The sequence below is a fragment of the Centroberyx gerrardi genome, chromosome 18 (assembly GCF_048128805.1).
Source record: "Centroberyx gerrardi isolate f3 chromosome 18, fCenGer3.hap1.cur.20231027, whole genome shotgun sequence".
NCBI classification, from domain to species: domain Eukaryota; kingdom Metazoa; phylum Chordata; class Actinopteri; order Beryciformes; family Berycidae; genus Centroberyx; species Centroberyx gerrardi.
Window position 1 is genome coordinate 2,380,940 of NC_136014.1, and position 15,303 is coordinate 2,396,242.

Consider the following 15,303-nt stretch of genomic DNA (forward strand, 5'->3'; position numbering starts at 1 on the left):
TTACAGTTATTGCTTACTCTGACTGGAACCCGAACCATTCTATAGTTGTTGAATGGACTTTTCTAACGTTTTCCGCCTTTGTGTATGTATAAGAAAATTTAGCTATGAATATATGTTATGAAAAGGACATTTTGGAGACTAAAATTGTATTTTCATTTACCACAGATTTATCTTGTTATTAAATTATTTTTTCACTTTGTTTCACTATGCACTATAGATAAGTTGAGATGATTAGTTAAAAAAAAGTGGGTAAACTGTAATTCACTATTAAAAGGTGGGGTGTTGGGTGAGCTAACACTCCGCTCCCTGTTATTACCCCCCAAAAGTTAAAATGTCCATCAATAGGGTTTTTATTTTGAAAGTTGCGAACGGAATGTGCTGTATGTTATCGAGTCCAACTTGACACCGGAGGCTGCGGGCTGACTTCCACACTGCTGGCAGCGTGTGGAACACTCTACATGCACTGTCCTGTTCGACTAACCAGTTAATAACCTTATTAAACATCATTTTGACGTTTTAAGTAGTTTCTCCGTTTACACCGGACTTAGAAAAACAGCGACAGACTCCCGTTTGGACGTCAAATCTTGTTTTTATCGAAAGTTTTTGTCGTGTTTGCTTGGCTGCATCTCCTGCTTCCCCGCGCGGCGTGAGTTTCACGTGGGAACCGGAGCTCACCAATACTCTGATATCATCCATCAATACTCTGGTAACAGCCATAGTATCTGAGAAATATTGACAAGCATGGCGACCTTGATTTTAGAAGATGGGACAACGTTCAAAGGCCGCCCTTTTGGTGCAAATGTGTCAGTATCTGGAGAAGTTGGTAAGTGCTAGCATGAACTGAAATGTATTCTTGTCACTAAGTTTGCACTCCTTTAGTGTTTTAGGCATTTATTTTCTAAAATTTGGCAATTTAATGGGGCCTTGCTCATCGACAAGCGTGTATACATTGTAGAACACGCGTTTTGTCCTTTCAGTAATCATTGGGGTCTTATGGAAAATTCGGCGTATAGATGATCCGCCATGCAGCACGTACCTAAGTAAAATTACAACTTTTAGAATTGGGTCACACCGCTCGCTGTTTCCCCCCACGTTGCATTTCAGTGGAAGACAATTGTAGACGTAACAGGCGAACCCCTTCTTAAAAGTTGAAATGTATTCAAATAAGTGCTGCTTGGTGTATTGCATGCATGCCGTATTGAAGAGTGGACCTTATTCATTTTGGTTAAGTCTTGGGTCATGTTCTACCCGGTATGTACTGTAGCTAATAAGGAAGGTAGCATTAAACTGCTAGATTCTTAAACAGAGTTTGGCGGAATGATTCATAGTTAGTAGAAGAGCATCTCGCATCTGGGTGCCACGAATCAGTTTTATTACAGAATTAACTTGCACCCAGATTATAGTGTTGTTTTGACGTTTGTATGTAATTCTTTTAAAAGTTGCAGCTCATTCTCATTGCCTGAAGTTGCGGTAGTGTGTGAGTGTGTGTAGTCTGCCTCCGACCCCCACCCCGAGCGTTTCTCATCTTCCCACTATCGCTCTAGGTGGAACTATCCCCCCCCCCCCCCCCCCCCCCCCCCCCCACACACACACACACACACACAAACACACACACAGGAAAATAAACACACACACCTACAAAACATACGTGTTTTCTGTCAGCTCACACACTGCCCCTCCCTCTCTGGACAGTCATACATGCTGCTGCTGTTGCCAGGGCAGCCCCACTGGGCCAACACACACACACGCACACATTTTACTGTGACCTCCTTCTGATAACAACACACAGGAATGCTATTCATGCCTTGATGCAGATCCAGTGGTAAACTACTCTCTTAAGTTAGTTAAGATTTTAAATGTGCATTGTGTGAAAAGTCTGTAGATAATAATGTTGGGTCATGATTCACCAGTAATCAACTCATCAATGGTAATGGGATTAGTCTCCTATAGGAACAGTATGCCTGCATAGCCTTGATGCTGCTTTCAGATGTCTGACAGCAATGTTGCCTTGCTCATATGACTGGGTGGCGGTATACTGAAATTTTACACAAACCGACATTACAGATCTTTTACCGACCTAATTTTCCATGTCGGTATGTTTGGTAAATGCATTCCTCCAGTGCAGTGTGTCACCACCTGTTGTACTCTATGGAGGGTAACATCACCTGGCACAAACACCAGCCAATAGCAGATGGCCAGTGCAGTACCCTACTTTTCACCATTAGGTGTCAGGCTTCAGCACATATTTGGGTGGGGTTTAGTTACTCTTTAATTTAAAGATGCCACCAGTAGAATGCGACACTTGATGACTTTGGCGACCCCTTGAGTCCTTTAGTGGTAGTGGTGAAAAGACGACCCGCCATTTGTTCCCCCCTCTACAGACTGCAGAGAGAAGACAAATATGCATACTAAGGCTGTCATGACGAATTTCAGTATTAAAATGTCTGTGGAATGTCAAAATTTCATAACAAATTCAACCTGCCTGTTGAATGTGTCAAAAAAACACTTTTTTAAAATTTTTTTTTTTTTTATACAACCGATTGAACTGAACGCATTACAGGCCTTGGCTCCATAGACTCTTGTTTTCTGTTGCTCTCACGATATAGATAAGAATGGCGTGACATTTCAAATGGGCCACGCCCGTCTCTACAGGCAAAACAAAAAATCAACATTTTCTGTGTTCTGATAATTTATGTGAAATGTATATGGTGTAAATAATTTGTCGTTACCTTTTCACAGTTATCAAAGAACTGAATTGTCATAAATATTTTCTCAAAGTCACAAAATGCTAACAAGCTAGCAGACTTTCGTTCAAGAGATGAGTCATGCAAGCTATTTTGAGACGTCAAGAAAAAACATTTTAATGATCATACTGTTGGTTGACAACCGTGAAAACGTCAAATTATTTAGACCATATACATTTCACATGAGAAAAAGCAACTACAGAAAATGTCGATTTACTGTTTTGCTCATAGAATTTGAATAGGATTTCGCACTTGTACCTAGGGCTGAAACGATTCCTCGAGAAACTCGAGTAACTCGATTACTAAAAATCATCGATGCAAATTCTTTGCATCGAAGCTTCGTTTAATCCATATAACTAAACACTAACTAAACACGCTCAGTGTTTCGCACGGATGATTATTACTGTTGCACAACGCGCTGGAGAAAGAGAGAGAAAATAGCGAGGGGCGAAGAGAAGAGACAGGCCAGAGAAAACGACAGAAAGTGTCCAAAGTTTCGGATCCAGTGTTGCCAACTTGGCGACTTTGTCGCTAGACTTAGCGACTTTTCAGACCCCCCTGGCGACTTTATTTCTCAAAAGCGACTAGCGACAAATCTGCCGACTTTTTCTGACCATGGGAAGCAATGTTAATGTGTTGAATCCCAAAGCATTTGGCAATAAATTGGTTCGGCTGATGCCGGTTTTCTCTACTTGCTTGTCTAATCCAGAGAGGTCTGACGATCACAGCGCTTCCCACGCACAGCGTAGCTCCTTCCCTCCGCTGAGAGCAGGGACTGTAGGATAGGGTCCACTTGTAATTGCTACCGGCGTACGCCGAAACTGGCCCGGGTGGGCGGAGTCAGCACTTAATATTAAAACGGGATGAGATGAAGGCTAGTAAAGAATGCACGTTAATTATGGCTATATGTAATGGCTAGTTAAGAACGTAAATCAATATGGTGGCTAGTTATGATGTCCCTAAGTTAGCTAAGTTTTGCTCAAGAAAATAACCACAGAAAATAAAATGCTGCAGTCAATTTGTGAAAGCCTGAGCTTCATTCATGTTATTATTATGATAGTCACACACACACACACACACACACACACACACACACACACCACACACACACACACACACACACCTACTCCCCTCACAGTGATGCATAAAATACCCCAGAAAGCAAAATATCAGGTGGTGTAAGTAGCAATTGGAGCCTAAAATGCACCAGTCCAATACAGCAGGTATATTCAGTTTAGTTTGATTGCAGTGAGTAGGGTCAGCAGGTGTAGGGCAACCCTTCAACATAGTAAATAAATGTACATTAGCCAGTCTTATGAACTTGTATGATATTTAGGCCTAGTAATAAATATCAATAATAATTATTATTTCACCTCGTTTTCAGTAAATCACAGTGTCGTATGGACAGCTTCGTGTGGACAGCTTTTCTCTTTTGTATATTTACTATTGCTCTTTAATAAAGCAAAAGTATTTCTTATCCGATTACTCGATTAATCGAAGGAATAATCGGTAGAATACTCGATTACTAAAATAATCGTTAGCTGCAGCCCTACTTGTACCGTATCTCACTCACGATTTCTACTAGCCAGCTAGTTGCACACTTGCTTCCTAGTGGCATCATGTCAGAAAAACACTCAGCCTGTCTAGGAAATTAGGCTACTACTCCTCCAGTCCTAACTACTCCTCCAAGCCTTTTTTGGAAGATATTTAGATTCCCCTCAGTAAAAGGCAAGAATCTGCAGAAGTCAAGTATTTCCAGAAACTGAATAACGGAAAAACTGCTCACTGTGAATCAACTCTGGATAGAATGTCTCTGTTTAGAACTCATTGTCTGTACACTGCGCCCTGCTTTCACGTGTCAATATTATGTAAATTTTACCATTAATATTTGAGTTTCAGTTGTATTTGATTCATTTTATTTTTTTCCATTTAACCTTTATTTTACCAGGAAGTCACATTGAGAACCAATTTCTCTTTTAGAAGGAAACATTTAAACACAAACAGCACACAAGTGACAAACATAAAGCAATGCAATTTAAAACATGAAATAAAAATAAAGCCTACCAAGTAACACATAGTGTAGTATGATAAAAAAAACCAAAAATGTACAGCCTGAAAGAAGAACAGCTTCAGTGACAGTGCCCATTCATTTCTTTTTAAAATCATCCAATGAAAAGAGCAAGTCAAGTTTAAAGGTGTTTCGCAGCTCATTCCAGGACCATGGACCAAAATTGGCACCTTCTATACGAACACTTCATATCTTACAATAGAGCCATCTATTTGATCTAAGTTATTCAAAGTTTAGAATTAATACACATAGGCAATTTGACAAGGATGGCTTTATCAATTAAAGAGTAACTAAACCCCATCCGAATCTGTGGTGATGCCTGACACCTAATGGTGAAAAATAGGGTACTGAACTGGTCATCTGCTATTGGCTGGTCTTTGGTGCCAGGTGTTGTCACCTTCTATAAAGTACAACAGGTGGTCACATCACCTGGCACCAAAGACCAGTATTCAGAGTGGTGATTACCCCATCATTGTTTGCACTGTGCAGTGTTCTATAAATATGATGTAATACAGGAAGAGACGCTCCTAAAATTACCATAATGTTGTGTGACTGGCACTACATGGAATTCTGCCTTGTGTAGACAGGATCAAGTTACAAACATGCACCCAATCCCACCGTAACACAAGACTCTGTAGGTTTTCTTTCCAGCCAAACGCTACAGCTGCTGATTTCACTGTTTAACTTGACTTGAAACAAAAGTCATGGCAAGTGAATAATAGTATGGATGATGCGCACACTACATGTTTTCCATCACTTCAAAACCTACAAACATCATTCTAAAGTCTTTTTTTGTGCTTTAGAGATGGTGATTTTGTTGTTGTTGATGTTGCGTGAGATGTGTTTTAGTTTTTCCCAGTATGGACCAGTTGCAAATCGCTGCAGTGTATACCTGGCTGATGAATGAATGGCTGATATGTAATCCTATTGGTTATGTGTATTATTTGCTGTGGGATGCGCTCTGTTTGTCTTGTTCCTACATCATTGATAGCAGGCATGACATTTTTTTGTGCCAGTCCTAGTCCACAGTGGCATTGAGATTGGTTGTGAAACTGCGGAGATATCGCTGTCTGAAAATCGCCGTTTTACAAGTCCTTTAATCTTGATTTGTAATGTATAATTTCAGTCAATTCATAGTCTAATTAAATTTGAAGGGGAAATTGACAGCCGTAATGTATACAGAAGAGGTGATGTGAAACTGTCATAATGTAAACTGAGTAGTGGAACTGGATAAACTTGTGCAATAGTAGGCATGGTATTTTTCCTACGGCACAAGATGTGTTGGATCAGGAGACAAATTCAAGGCCAGTCAGTCTCTCAGTCAGTCAGAAGGCGCTCTCATATTGAGTGATGCTTGCTTGCGTGCTACAGTCTTGCTAAGCTTTACAATTTTTGTTACAACTAGATTGAGCTAGCAAAGCAGTTTTTTGCTTTATGTGGAATCTAAGTTTGCCCAATTATAGGAAACCGGTACTCTCTCACCTTGTTTTGAGTGGTACTCACTCGCCCAGTGTTTATCACAATGTGTGTTTGCATACATTGTGTGTGTGGTGGCTGATCTATTAACAAAAAAATATTGTGTGCCTCTGAATATTTTAGTTACAACTAACTAGATTGTGCTAGCATAGCAGGTGTGGAATTTATAAAGTTTGGCCAATGCTAACAACACTAATGGCAATGACACTAATGGAGAATGCAGTATTTGTGAACCAAGGTAAAAAAAATAGAAACAGATTATTGTTTCATTTCTCTGTAATTGTGACAATATATTGTGATATGGACTTCAGGTCATATTGCTCATTGGCTAGTAGTTTACAAGAAATACAAGGTTCAATAAAGGTCCAGAATCATCACTTTTTGTTGGGACAATATTTTCAGATAGCAGTTTCTCTGGAAATAGTTGAGATAAAAAGCAGACTGTTTTATTTTTGTTTGTTTTGTGATATTTCTTCAGTGGTCAGAACATTTTACAGATATTTCTCGTGAGATTTCAATATGAGGACAATTTGAAACAGAAGTCTATAAAAGTCCCAAATCCTGTCTGATTTCAGATGGAATGCCTCACAGAGTGTCCACAGTTTTATCATCTCTTCCAAGAGCTCCACCTAGATAGTACCTGTTTCAAGGTCTGTTTTCACATTGACGCAATGTGTGGCGAAACACCATCATATACATGGTTGTGTATGGGGCAGTCTGCTGATCATGTACTAATGAATCTTGTGTGTGTGTCTCTCTCTCCAGTGTTTCAGACGGGCATGGTGGGCTACCCTGAGGCTCTCACGGACCCGTCCTACCGTTGTCAGATTCTGACCCTCACATACCCCCTTGTGGGCAACTATGGTGTACCGCAGGATGGAGAAGGGGAGTTTGGATTCAGCAAGGTGGGTTGGCATTGATGGTCAAGTCAACTTTAGTTATATAGCCCTTTTAAAAACTCAAAGCCTGTGTGTACCAAAGTGCGTTACAAAATAGTTAGAAAACAGGGGAAAAAGGAGGAAGAGCATTGAACATCAACAGCAAAATTAAGATGTAAGGAAAATAATGAAGACTGGAAGATATGAAGGCATGAATGACTCATTTAAATGAATCTGTGGCTGGTACAAACTACTCAGTTCAAAAGAAGTACACTCGTACCCATTCACTTGCGTTGTAGACTAGGTTACTGGTGCTTGTTTTCATGGAACAATTAACTAATCAAAGACTGGATAAAAACCGCACACTGATCTCAAATGTTTATTTCAATGGCATAATGGTGTAATGGTGCTACAACTCACCATGAGAAGATAGGCCATCATGAATTGTGGTGAGAATGGCTGGTATGCCTACCGACATATTTTTAGCTTTATAATTTTGCGTTGAACTCAGTGGCCAGAACAGAAGACCACCCTGTTGTAAGAAGTAAATATTCTAAGATTAATGAAAGAGATTGCCTCAGCAACCCTCATCAGTGATGTGCGTGTGTTTTCCTGCTGTTGTCTCCTTAGTGGTTTGAGTCGTCCAAGATCCACGCTGCAGCTCTGATCATAGGAGAGTTGTCAGAGAACCCCAGTCACTGGAGTTCAGCCATGTCACTGGACCTTTGGCTCAAAGAGCAAGGTGTTCCTGGGTTAGAAGGTCAGTACCTAGTAAGGTTACGCTGATGTATTGGGTTGCTAATATGCTGGGCCAGTTATATGCTGGGCTAATGGTCTAAAAGTTGATAATTTTGGATAATCCTGGATATATATTGCATCATTTGACATTCACTTTTTGTATACACTTTTTTTTGGCCACTTGTCTCTTTACCGCAGGCATTGACACCCGTCGTTTGACCAAGAAGATCCGAGAGAAAGGCACCATGCTGGGGAAGCTGGTGGTGGACGGGACTCCTGAGGCCAGCGTTCCCTTTGACAACCCCGACCAGAGGAACCTGGTCCAGGAGGTCTCCATGAAGGTACCTGGCACTCATCCTACCTGAATTACTGCCTTGCAGCGGCACCAACAACTCTGATGTAGTAGATGGGACAGTAGACTATCTTTAAAGGAAAAAACACTTTGGCGACTATTGGCGATGTTCCTTGCATTTCTGGGCTCATTTTGTTGATTGGTGGTGTATTTTTCTCATTTCTGTGGATAACTGGCCAAACGTAGTCTATGTGATGTGTGTTCACTAACTAGTTGCCTAGTTAGCTATATTTCTATGCCCATACGCCCACCACTGGCTACTCACTGTACTTGTAGAAAACACTGTTATCTCTCTACCGATTGTCACCAGGAGCCAAGAGTATTCAACCCCAGCGGTAGTCTGCGAATCACAGCGGTGGACTGCGGCATCAAATACAACCAGATTCGCTGCCTGGCCCAAAGAGGGGCCCGTGTTACTGTTGTACCCTGGGACCACCCACTGGACAGCACAGGTCGGTAACACACACCACTTGCATCAGTGACGGAACAGATTAGAGAAACATTGGGGGAAAAAATGGTTCTAAATCAAATTGTGGCAGGGTGATTGTTAGAGCTGAACTATACTAGTTACTAGGGTTTGAGCAATGGGAGCTTTTTGAACGATGATATGGATATTTTTGGACTGAAGCTGCTGATAGCCGACATATTGTACTGATATTCAAAATCTTTAAATTAGATAATTATTTTCATTCCAAAAAAATTAAACAGTTAAAAGGTTTCAACCAAATTTTATTCATACCTCTCAAACAGCATTTAGATGATGGGACACTAAAACTCTCAATTGAACCCCAGAATGAAGTAACATATTCATGCATAATTGTATGCGTAACTTATTAATGCATAATTGTTACATAATTGTCTCTCAGTTGGCTTTTTATAAAAGATTGAACTGTGATCCCACTATGACCTTTCACAGGGTGATTTTTTTTTTTCTTTTTTGGATAATGCCAGACAGAATGGTTTCTAATGCGGAAATTCCATATTCGGATCACCACCAAAATCGAATCAATTGCTCCTTGGCTCAAGGCCTATCTGTCCACCAAATTTCATTAAAATTTGTGTACAAGTATGAGATATCCTGCTGACAGGCAGACAGACAAACTAACAGGCAAAAACAGAACCTTCTTGGTACAGGTAACAAAAGGCCAATATTGGCCCCATATCTGCAAACTGATGTATCGGTCCCAACTTCATCAGTGGTAGTACAAGGCAAGCATAACGTTTTTCTTGTCTTTCCCAGATTTTGATGGTCTGTTCATCAGTAATGGCCCTGGAGATCCCCAGCTCTGCCAGGCCACCATAGACAACGTGAGAAAGGTGGTTTGTGTGGATCGCCCCAAGCCGCTGTTTGGTATCTGCCTTGGACACCAGCTCCTCTCCTTAGTCATTGGAGCAAAGACCTACAAGATGAAGTCAGTTCCTCACACTCAACCCTACCAACATAGAAGCACTAATAGGCACTACAAGATATCCCAAACTAACTAAGCATCCAACTTGATGAGCTTCATCCAGGAAAGGCTCTAAAGCTTTTTAAGGCTTTAAATGTTTTCCGAAAGCGTCTGCAAAAGACGTTATAATCGAATTTTAAGACGTTAAGAAAAACATTAAGACCTCTAAAACTAAATTGAAGACTTAAAGGCTGTATTTAAGGACTGTTGAGACATTTTAAGACTTTTCGAGGACCTGCAGACACCCTGAATTAGTTGCGAAATGCTTTAGGAGTCAAAACATCAACATTTTACCTCATGGTTGAAAAAGTAGGTAGGTTTGTTGCTAGTCTCTTTTGAGAAGTGCCCAGTCAGAAAAGTCGCTAAATCTAGCCATAAAGTTGGCAACAGTCGCTGTTTTTAGCCAATCAGCACAGTGGGAAATCCTCCCTCTGCAACCAATCACACGTCTGCTACTTTTTCTTCTGCTTAGCCAATTATCCAGTTATTACTCTACTGGTCAGATAGCAACATTGCACCAAAAGTCAAACGATTCAAAGTGATGTTTTTTTCCCAGTTTGTTTTGCTGTTCCTTGTTTTTCACCTTGGTGCTAAAAATAAAATGCAGCTGCCATGTATTTCCTTAAATCTTGATAGTGTCATTTGATAGACGCTCAAACCCAGAGAGTGAGTAAAATTTGGTTTTCTTTGGGTCAAAATTATCCCATCATTACCTAGGATGTCTTCTTTCCCTGATGCCTGGGAAAGTCATTGTTGTCTCAGCTAATAGAAGATTCTTGGATCAGGACCAAGACGGTGAACTGCTTTGACCTCAATGACCCCTGCTAGGGGGATGTCCTCAAAGCCCACACACACACACACACACGCGCACACACTTTCTTTGGGAGCATTGTGGTGTGAAAGGCCGCTCTCTGCTGTTCTCAGCAGTTTGGGGACTCCTTTATAAGCACTGAGGTATCGGACCATCCAGGCTTGTTGTGATAAGGCTGAACACACACACACACACACACACACACACACACACACACACACACACACACACACACACAACAGGTCTGTGGGGTTAGGGAGTCTTTTGCTGAGACTACCCACCGCTGCTTTATCATGCTTGGTGTGAAGGTCAGGGTGGGCAGCCAGTGTTCCCATTATCCTGCTGGAATGTTGTAGGCAACTGGACTGACAGTGGGATTGTGGGATTGCAGCTGTAGTTCACAGAGTACAGACTGGACAGTTCACAGGGTTGCCTTGTAAGAAAACTCACTGCTGGGTATGTTAATGCCAGCTGGCCTCCTGTCCAGCTGGCATTAACATGCATCTCATATCTGGATTGCGTCTAGAGCTGATGTAGCTGGATTATATTTACAACTGACATTAAAATGCGTTTCTGGTATACACATCGAAATCAACTTCTCTTTCCCTCGCCAAAACACAGATTGTATTGTATTTTATTGTGGTATTGTGTTGTTGTTTTTTTTAGATCATTTTGGTCTGGATTTTTGTCTGTATTGTGGTAGTTGACAGTGGAGATGGGAAAGATTGAGAGATAGAGAGGGGAATGACATCAGTAGGCTTGAACAATATCTGCTCAAGCCCACTGACTGGACCAGATCCCATTTTTAATAAAAGGACAATATTGATGCTCTGTGTTGTCAAGCTGATATATCAGGCTACCAGTCTAGTCTTCAGTTAAAGCAAATACTTCATTTCTCACCATTACCAAACTTGTTTCTCAGGTACGGTAACCGTGGCCACAACCAGCCATGCATCCATAAGGGAACAGACCGTTGCTTCATCACCAGTCAGAACCACGGGTTCGCCGTCGACCCGCAGACCCTGCCGCCAGACTGGGACGTCCTCTTCACCAACGCCAATGACCAGACCAGCGAGGGCATCGTACACAACACGCAGCCCCTGTTCAGGTAACAGGTGCACACACACCTGGGGCGGTAGTGTACATTCACCTGTCAGCCAGTTGTCATCACATACATCTCATATATGTTTTACATTTTTAATTATAGTGCAAGTCCTCACAGTCGGGACAAAACCTGCTGAACCAGCATGAGGTGGCGGTGCATTCTCAATAGGAAGCAGTAGCACAAGACACCTTGAGCATAATTTTTGACCCTCCGTATGCTTTCCCATTTGAGTGTCTTACGCTAGGCTAAATTTTAAATTACGAATGACTAAGGTGGTTGAGACGACTATAGACTGAGATTAAGGTTCCACCGATAAGTGTTAGTGAATGCAGATACTTTTACATATATATATATATATATATATACAGATTACAGATATACAGATAATTTTGTATCGAAGCTGCTGAAATTTTGTGTCGTTAATATCTTCAAGGAAAAATCCACCCTAAAACACTTTAACACTGTTGAAAAACGCCGTTTGGTGATGCACCTTGCATTTCTGGTTCTGTTTTGTTGTTTGGTGGTATATTATTCTTATTCTGTGGATAATTGGCCAAACGTATATGATGTGACGTCACGTTGAGATATTTCCAGGACAGCTGCAATGGAGTTTATTAGGAAATAAACGTCAGGTTTTGGCGTCAGTCCCACAGAATCAAAGAGCAAGGGCTTCTTTCTAGAGCCGCCAAACCAAAGTTGGTTGTACAGACTGACAATTCTGAAGCTGTTGAGTAAAAAAAAAGGAGGAACCTCCACATCGGCCCGATATAACGGTCCAACCCTAGTTGAGACCTTTCTGTCTCTAATGTGTGTTCCCGCATTGCTATTAGGGATGGGCATTTCAAGCAAAAGTACTATTCGATATTCACTGGGAACTATTCGACCATTCTTCGAAGATCTAGCTAGCTAAGCCAGCTACTTCCCGACCGTAGTCGAGATGGCCCAGTGAATAGTAGACAGAATATCAGCTTTTCTTCATGCAGTAACGAAGCATGAAACCTTTTCCTTGTGGCTGTTGTTTTATTGCCGTAACACATACAGTTTAAACCGCTACACAACACTTCACTTCCCAGAATCCCCCACAATGCCATGCTCTTAAAGAGACAGGCTAGACCTGTAACACTAGTCCGATTAGCCCCGATAGAGGCGCCGGTAAAAACAAGGGAAAATATACTTTTTAAGACAAGACGATAGTCGCATAAACTATTCGATTTTTTACAATTTAATGACTATTCAAAAATTCGAAAATCATGACCCATCCCTAATTGCTATTCATGATGCTGTTATACCTGGATCATGGGTGTATGAATATTTGTCCTGGACAAATGTTATGTCAGTAGCTGGACCTCACCAGGGACTAAATGATAAGGAACTATACAGTATGCCGTCAACAGGCAGGCCACGACCGGTTGCAACACATTTCAGTTACAAAGGTTAAAAGCCTCGTTTATAAGCCAAAAAAGCAAATGACAAAGCAGTATTATTATTCCAGCATTTTGCATGGTGATATATTGCCTCTACACTATATGTTTTGTTGAATCTCTGCTCTAATTAGCTGGCTTACTCGTAGGATAGATTCCTGCTACTGGAAGATAAAATTGTTTGATAAAACTGTGTGCGATGTGTCTGTCCAGTGTTCAGTTCCACCCGGAGCACATGGCCGGTCCCACTGATCTGGTCGGCCTGTTTGATGTCTTCCTGGACACCGTCAGAGACCACAAAGAGGGCAACACCGCCAAATCTGGTAAAAACACTAGAAGGGAATCTTAATTACCATTTCTCTGACTTCATCTCTTTAACTGATAAACCAAATGGGGCACACAGCGTTTAGAATTTGTATTCTTAGCAGTCTATGACGGCACGTGATATTTGATTGCCAATACCGATATTTTTTGAATTGAAACTGCCCATAGACTATATTTTGTACTGATATTTAAGATCTTTAAATTTGACCATTTTCATGCCAAAAAAATCTTGAAAATTACAAGTACTCATTTAATACTAATAATATTGATGATAAAAAATGTGTACATATTCGTCCATACTAGTGTGAAATCCAATCAAAATGTCTCATTAGAATCATTTCAGGTTAGGCACTTCCCATAGACAACCAGTGGTAGTATTGATCAATTCTACAATAAATATGTAATCAGTTGCATTATATCCATCATATCAGAGGGGGATGACACTGACCGGACCAGATCCCATATTTGATAAAAGGACAAAGTCTTGTGCGTTAGAAAAGCTTAATGAGTTGGTGTTGCTGGGAGCATCAGTGTGACACCGGGTTCTCTGTTGGTTTTCCAGTGAAGCAGCGTCTGACCGACCACCTCACCTTCCCCGGTTCCCCGAAGCCTGAAAAGTTTGTCCGACCCAGGAAGGTCCTCATCCTGGGCTCCGGAGGACTGTCCATTGGCCAGGCGGGCGAGTTCGACTACTCCGGCTCCCAGGTCCGTTAGAGAACACCCCATCGCTGATAAGAGCCTCCATAAGCTTTTATTTTAATATGCTAATGACAGCTATTCTGGTAGTGCTTGCACCATCCCCATGACTCAGTCTGAAAAACGGAGACAGCAGGCTCATCCTATTAGAAGGAAATTTTATATGTTGACTATGGACACAAACACTTTTTCAATTATTTAATTCATTTGTTAACATATTCAAAATGGCCATTTTTTAAGAAAAAATACTGCAAAAAAATCAGAACACTTTTTTCTTCAGTGTATAAAGTCTGAGTGCATTTTCTTGTTTTGTTCCGATGAATAACCAAATAGTTGTAGTAAACGTTAGTTAAAAAAAAACCCTAACCCTAAAATACTATGTATATTGTGAAAAGTTTTTTTTTAAATACCCCATAAAATAGAAATGACAAAGGGTATCAAAAAGGCTCTGTAAATTACCAGCTATTTTTATTAAAAAGCAGTAAAATTTGGGGGCCATATCTAGTTATATCAAGTTTATTTTTAGTTTATTTAGTGCTAGGTGTCTGATTGTTTTGCATATTTTATGAAGCTCCAGTAGTTATGGAAGCAAAATATTTATATCTCAAAATTGACCAATCGATAGGTCAATTGTGGTGCCTCACCTTAAGATTTAGAAATTGCTAACAAAATTTTGCTGGTTCTGTCCTAAACATCCTTGCTGGTTTAAAGTAGCCCAGTTGGCCAGTATTCCAGCTGATTACTTTGGTCTCTCCAGGCTATCAAGGCTCTGAAGGAAGAGAATATCCAGACAGTGCTGATCAACCCCAACATCGCCACCGTCCAGACCTCCAAGGGCCTGGCCGACAAAGTCTACTTTCTGCCTATCACGTCGGAGTACGTCACTCAGGTACACATGGACTCTATCAGCAGTAACTGACATAATACTAGTGCTCAGTCACCTTCCTGCTCTTATTAATCCCTGCTCAAATAGGGTACAAAGGCCACAAATACTATTTATGTGTTAGTAGTAAATACTACTAGAAAGTACTGTTCACCTCAGCTTTCAGATGGTAAATACTACTAGAAAGTACTGTTCACCTCAGCTTTCAGATGGTAAATACTACTAGAAAATACTGTTCACCTCAGCTTTCAGATGGTAAATACTACTAGAAAATACTGTTCACCTCAGCTTTCAGATGGTAATACTACTAGAAAATACTGTTCACCTCAGCTTTCAGATGGTAAATATTACTTGGGAAC

At 40.9% G+C, this 15,303-nt stretch overlaps 1 protein-coding gene across 2 annotated transcripts in view; it reads left to right on the forward strand.

Moving 5' to 3' along the window:
- The first annotated feature begins 486 nt into the window (after positions 1 to 486).
- Positions 487 to 15,303, forward strand: part of cad (carbamoyl-phosphate synthetase 2, aspartate transcarbamylase, and dihydroorotase) — a 425,149-nt gene continuing 410,332 nt past the window's right edge. For both annotated transcript variants that reach the window (XM_078289706.1, XM_078289708.1), the window contains exons 1-10: positions 487 to 823; positions 7,054 to 7,193; positions 7,797 to 7,926; positions 8,103 to 8,245; positions 8,567 to 8,708; positions 9,497 to 9,668; positions 11,438 to 11,623; positions 13,255 to 13,364; positions 13,928 to 14,070; positions 14,819 to 14,950. In XM_078289706.1, coding sequence (XP_078145832.1) covers positions 742 to 823; positions 7,054 to 7,193; positions 7,797 to 7,926; positions 8,103 to 8,245; positions 8,567 to 8,708; positions 9,497 to 9,668; positions 11,438 to 11,623; positions 13,255 to 13,364; positions 13,928 to 14,070; positions 14,819 to 14,950 — 1,380 coding nt within the window. In that variant the 5' untranslated portion in view covers positions 487 to 741. The remainder of the gene's footprint in view (positions 824 to 7,053; positions 7,194 to 7,796; positions 7,927 to 8,102; positions 8,246 to 8,566; positions 8,709 to 9,496; positions 9,669 to 11,437; positions 11,624 to 13,254; positions 13,365 to 13,927; positions 14,071 to 14,818; positions 14,951 to 15,303) is intronic.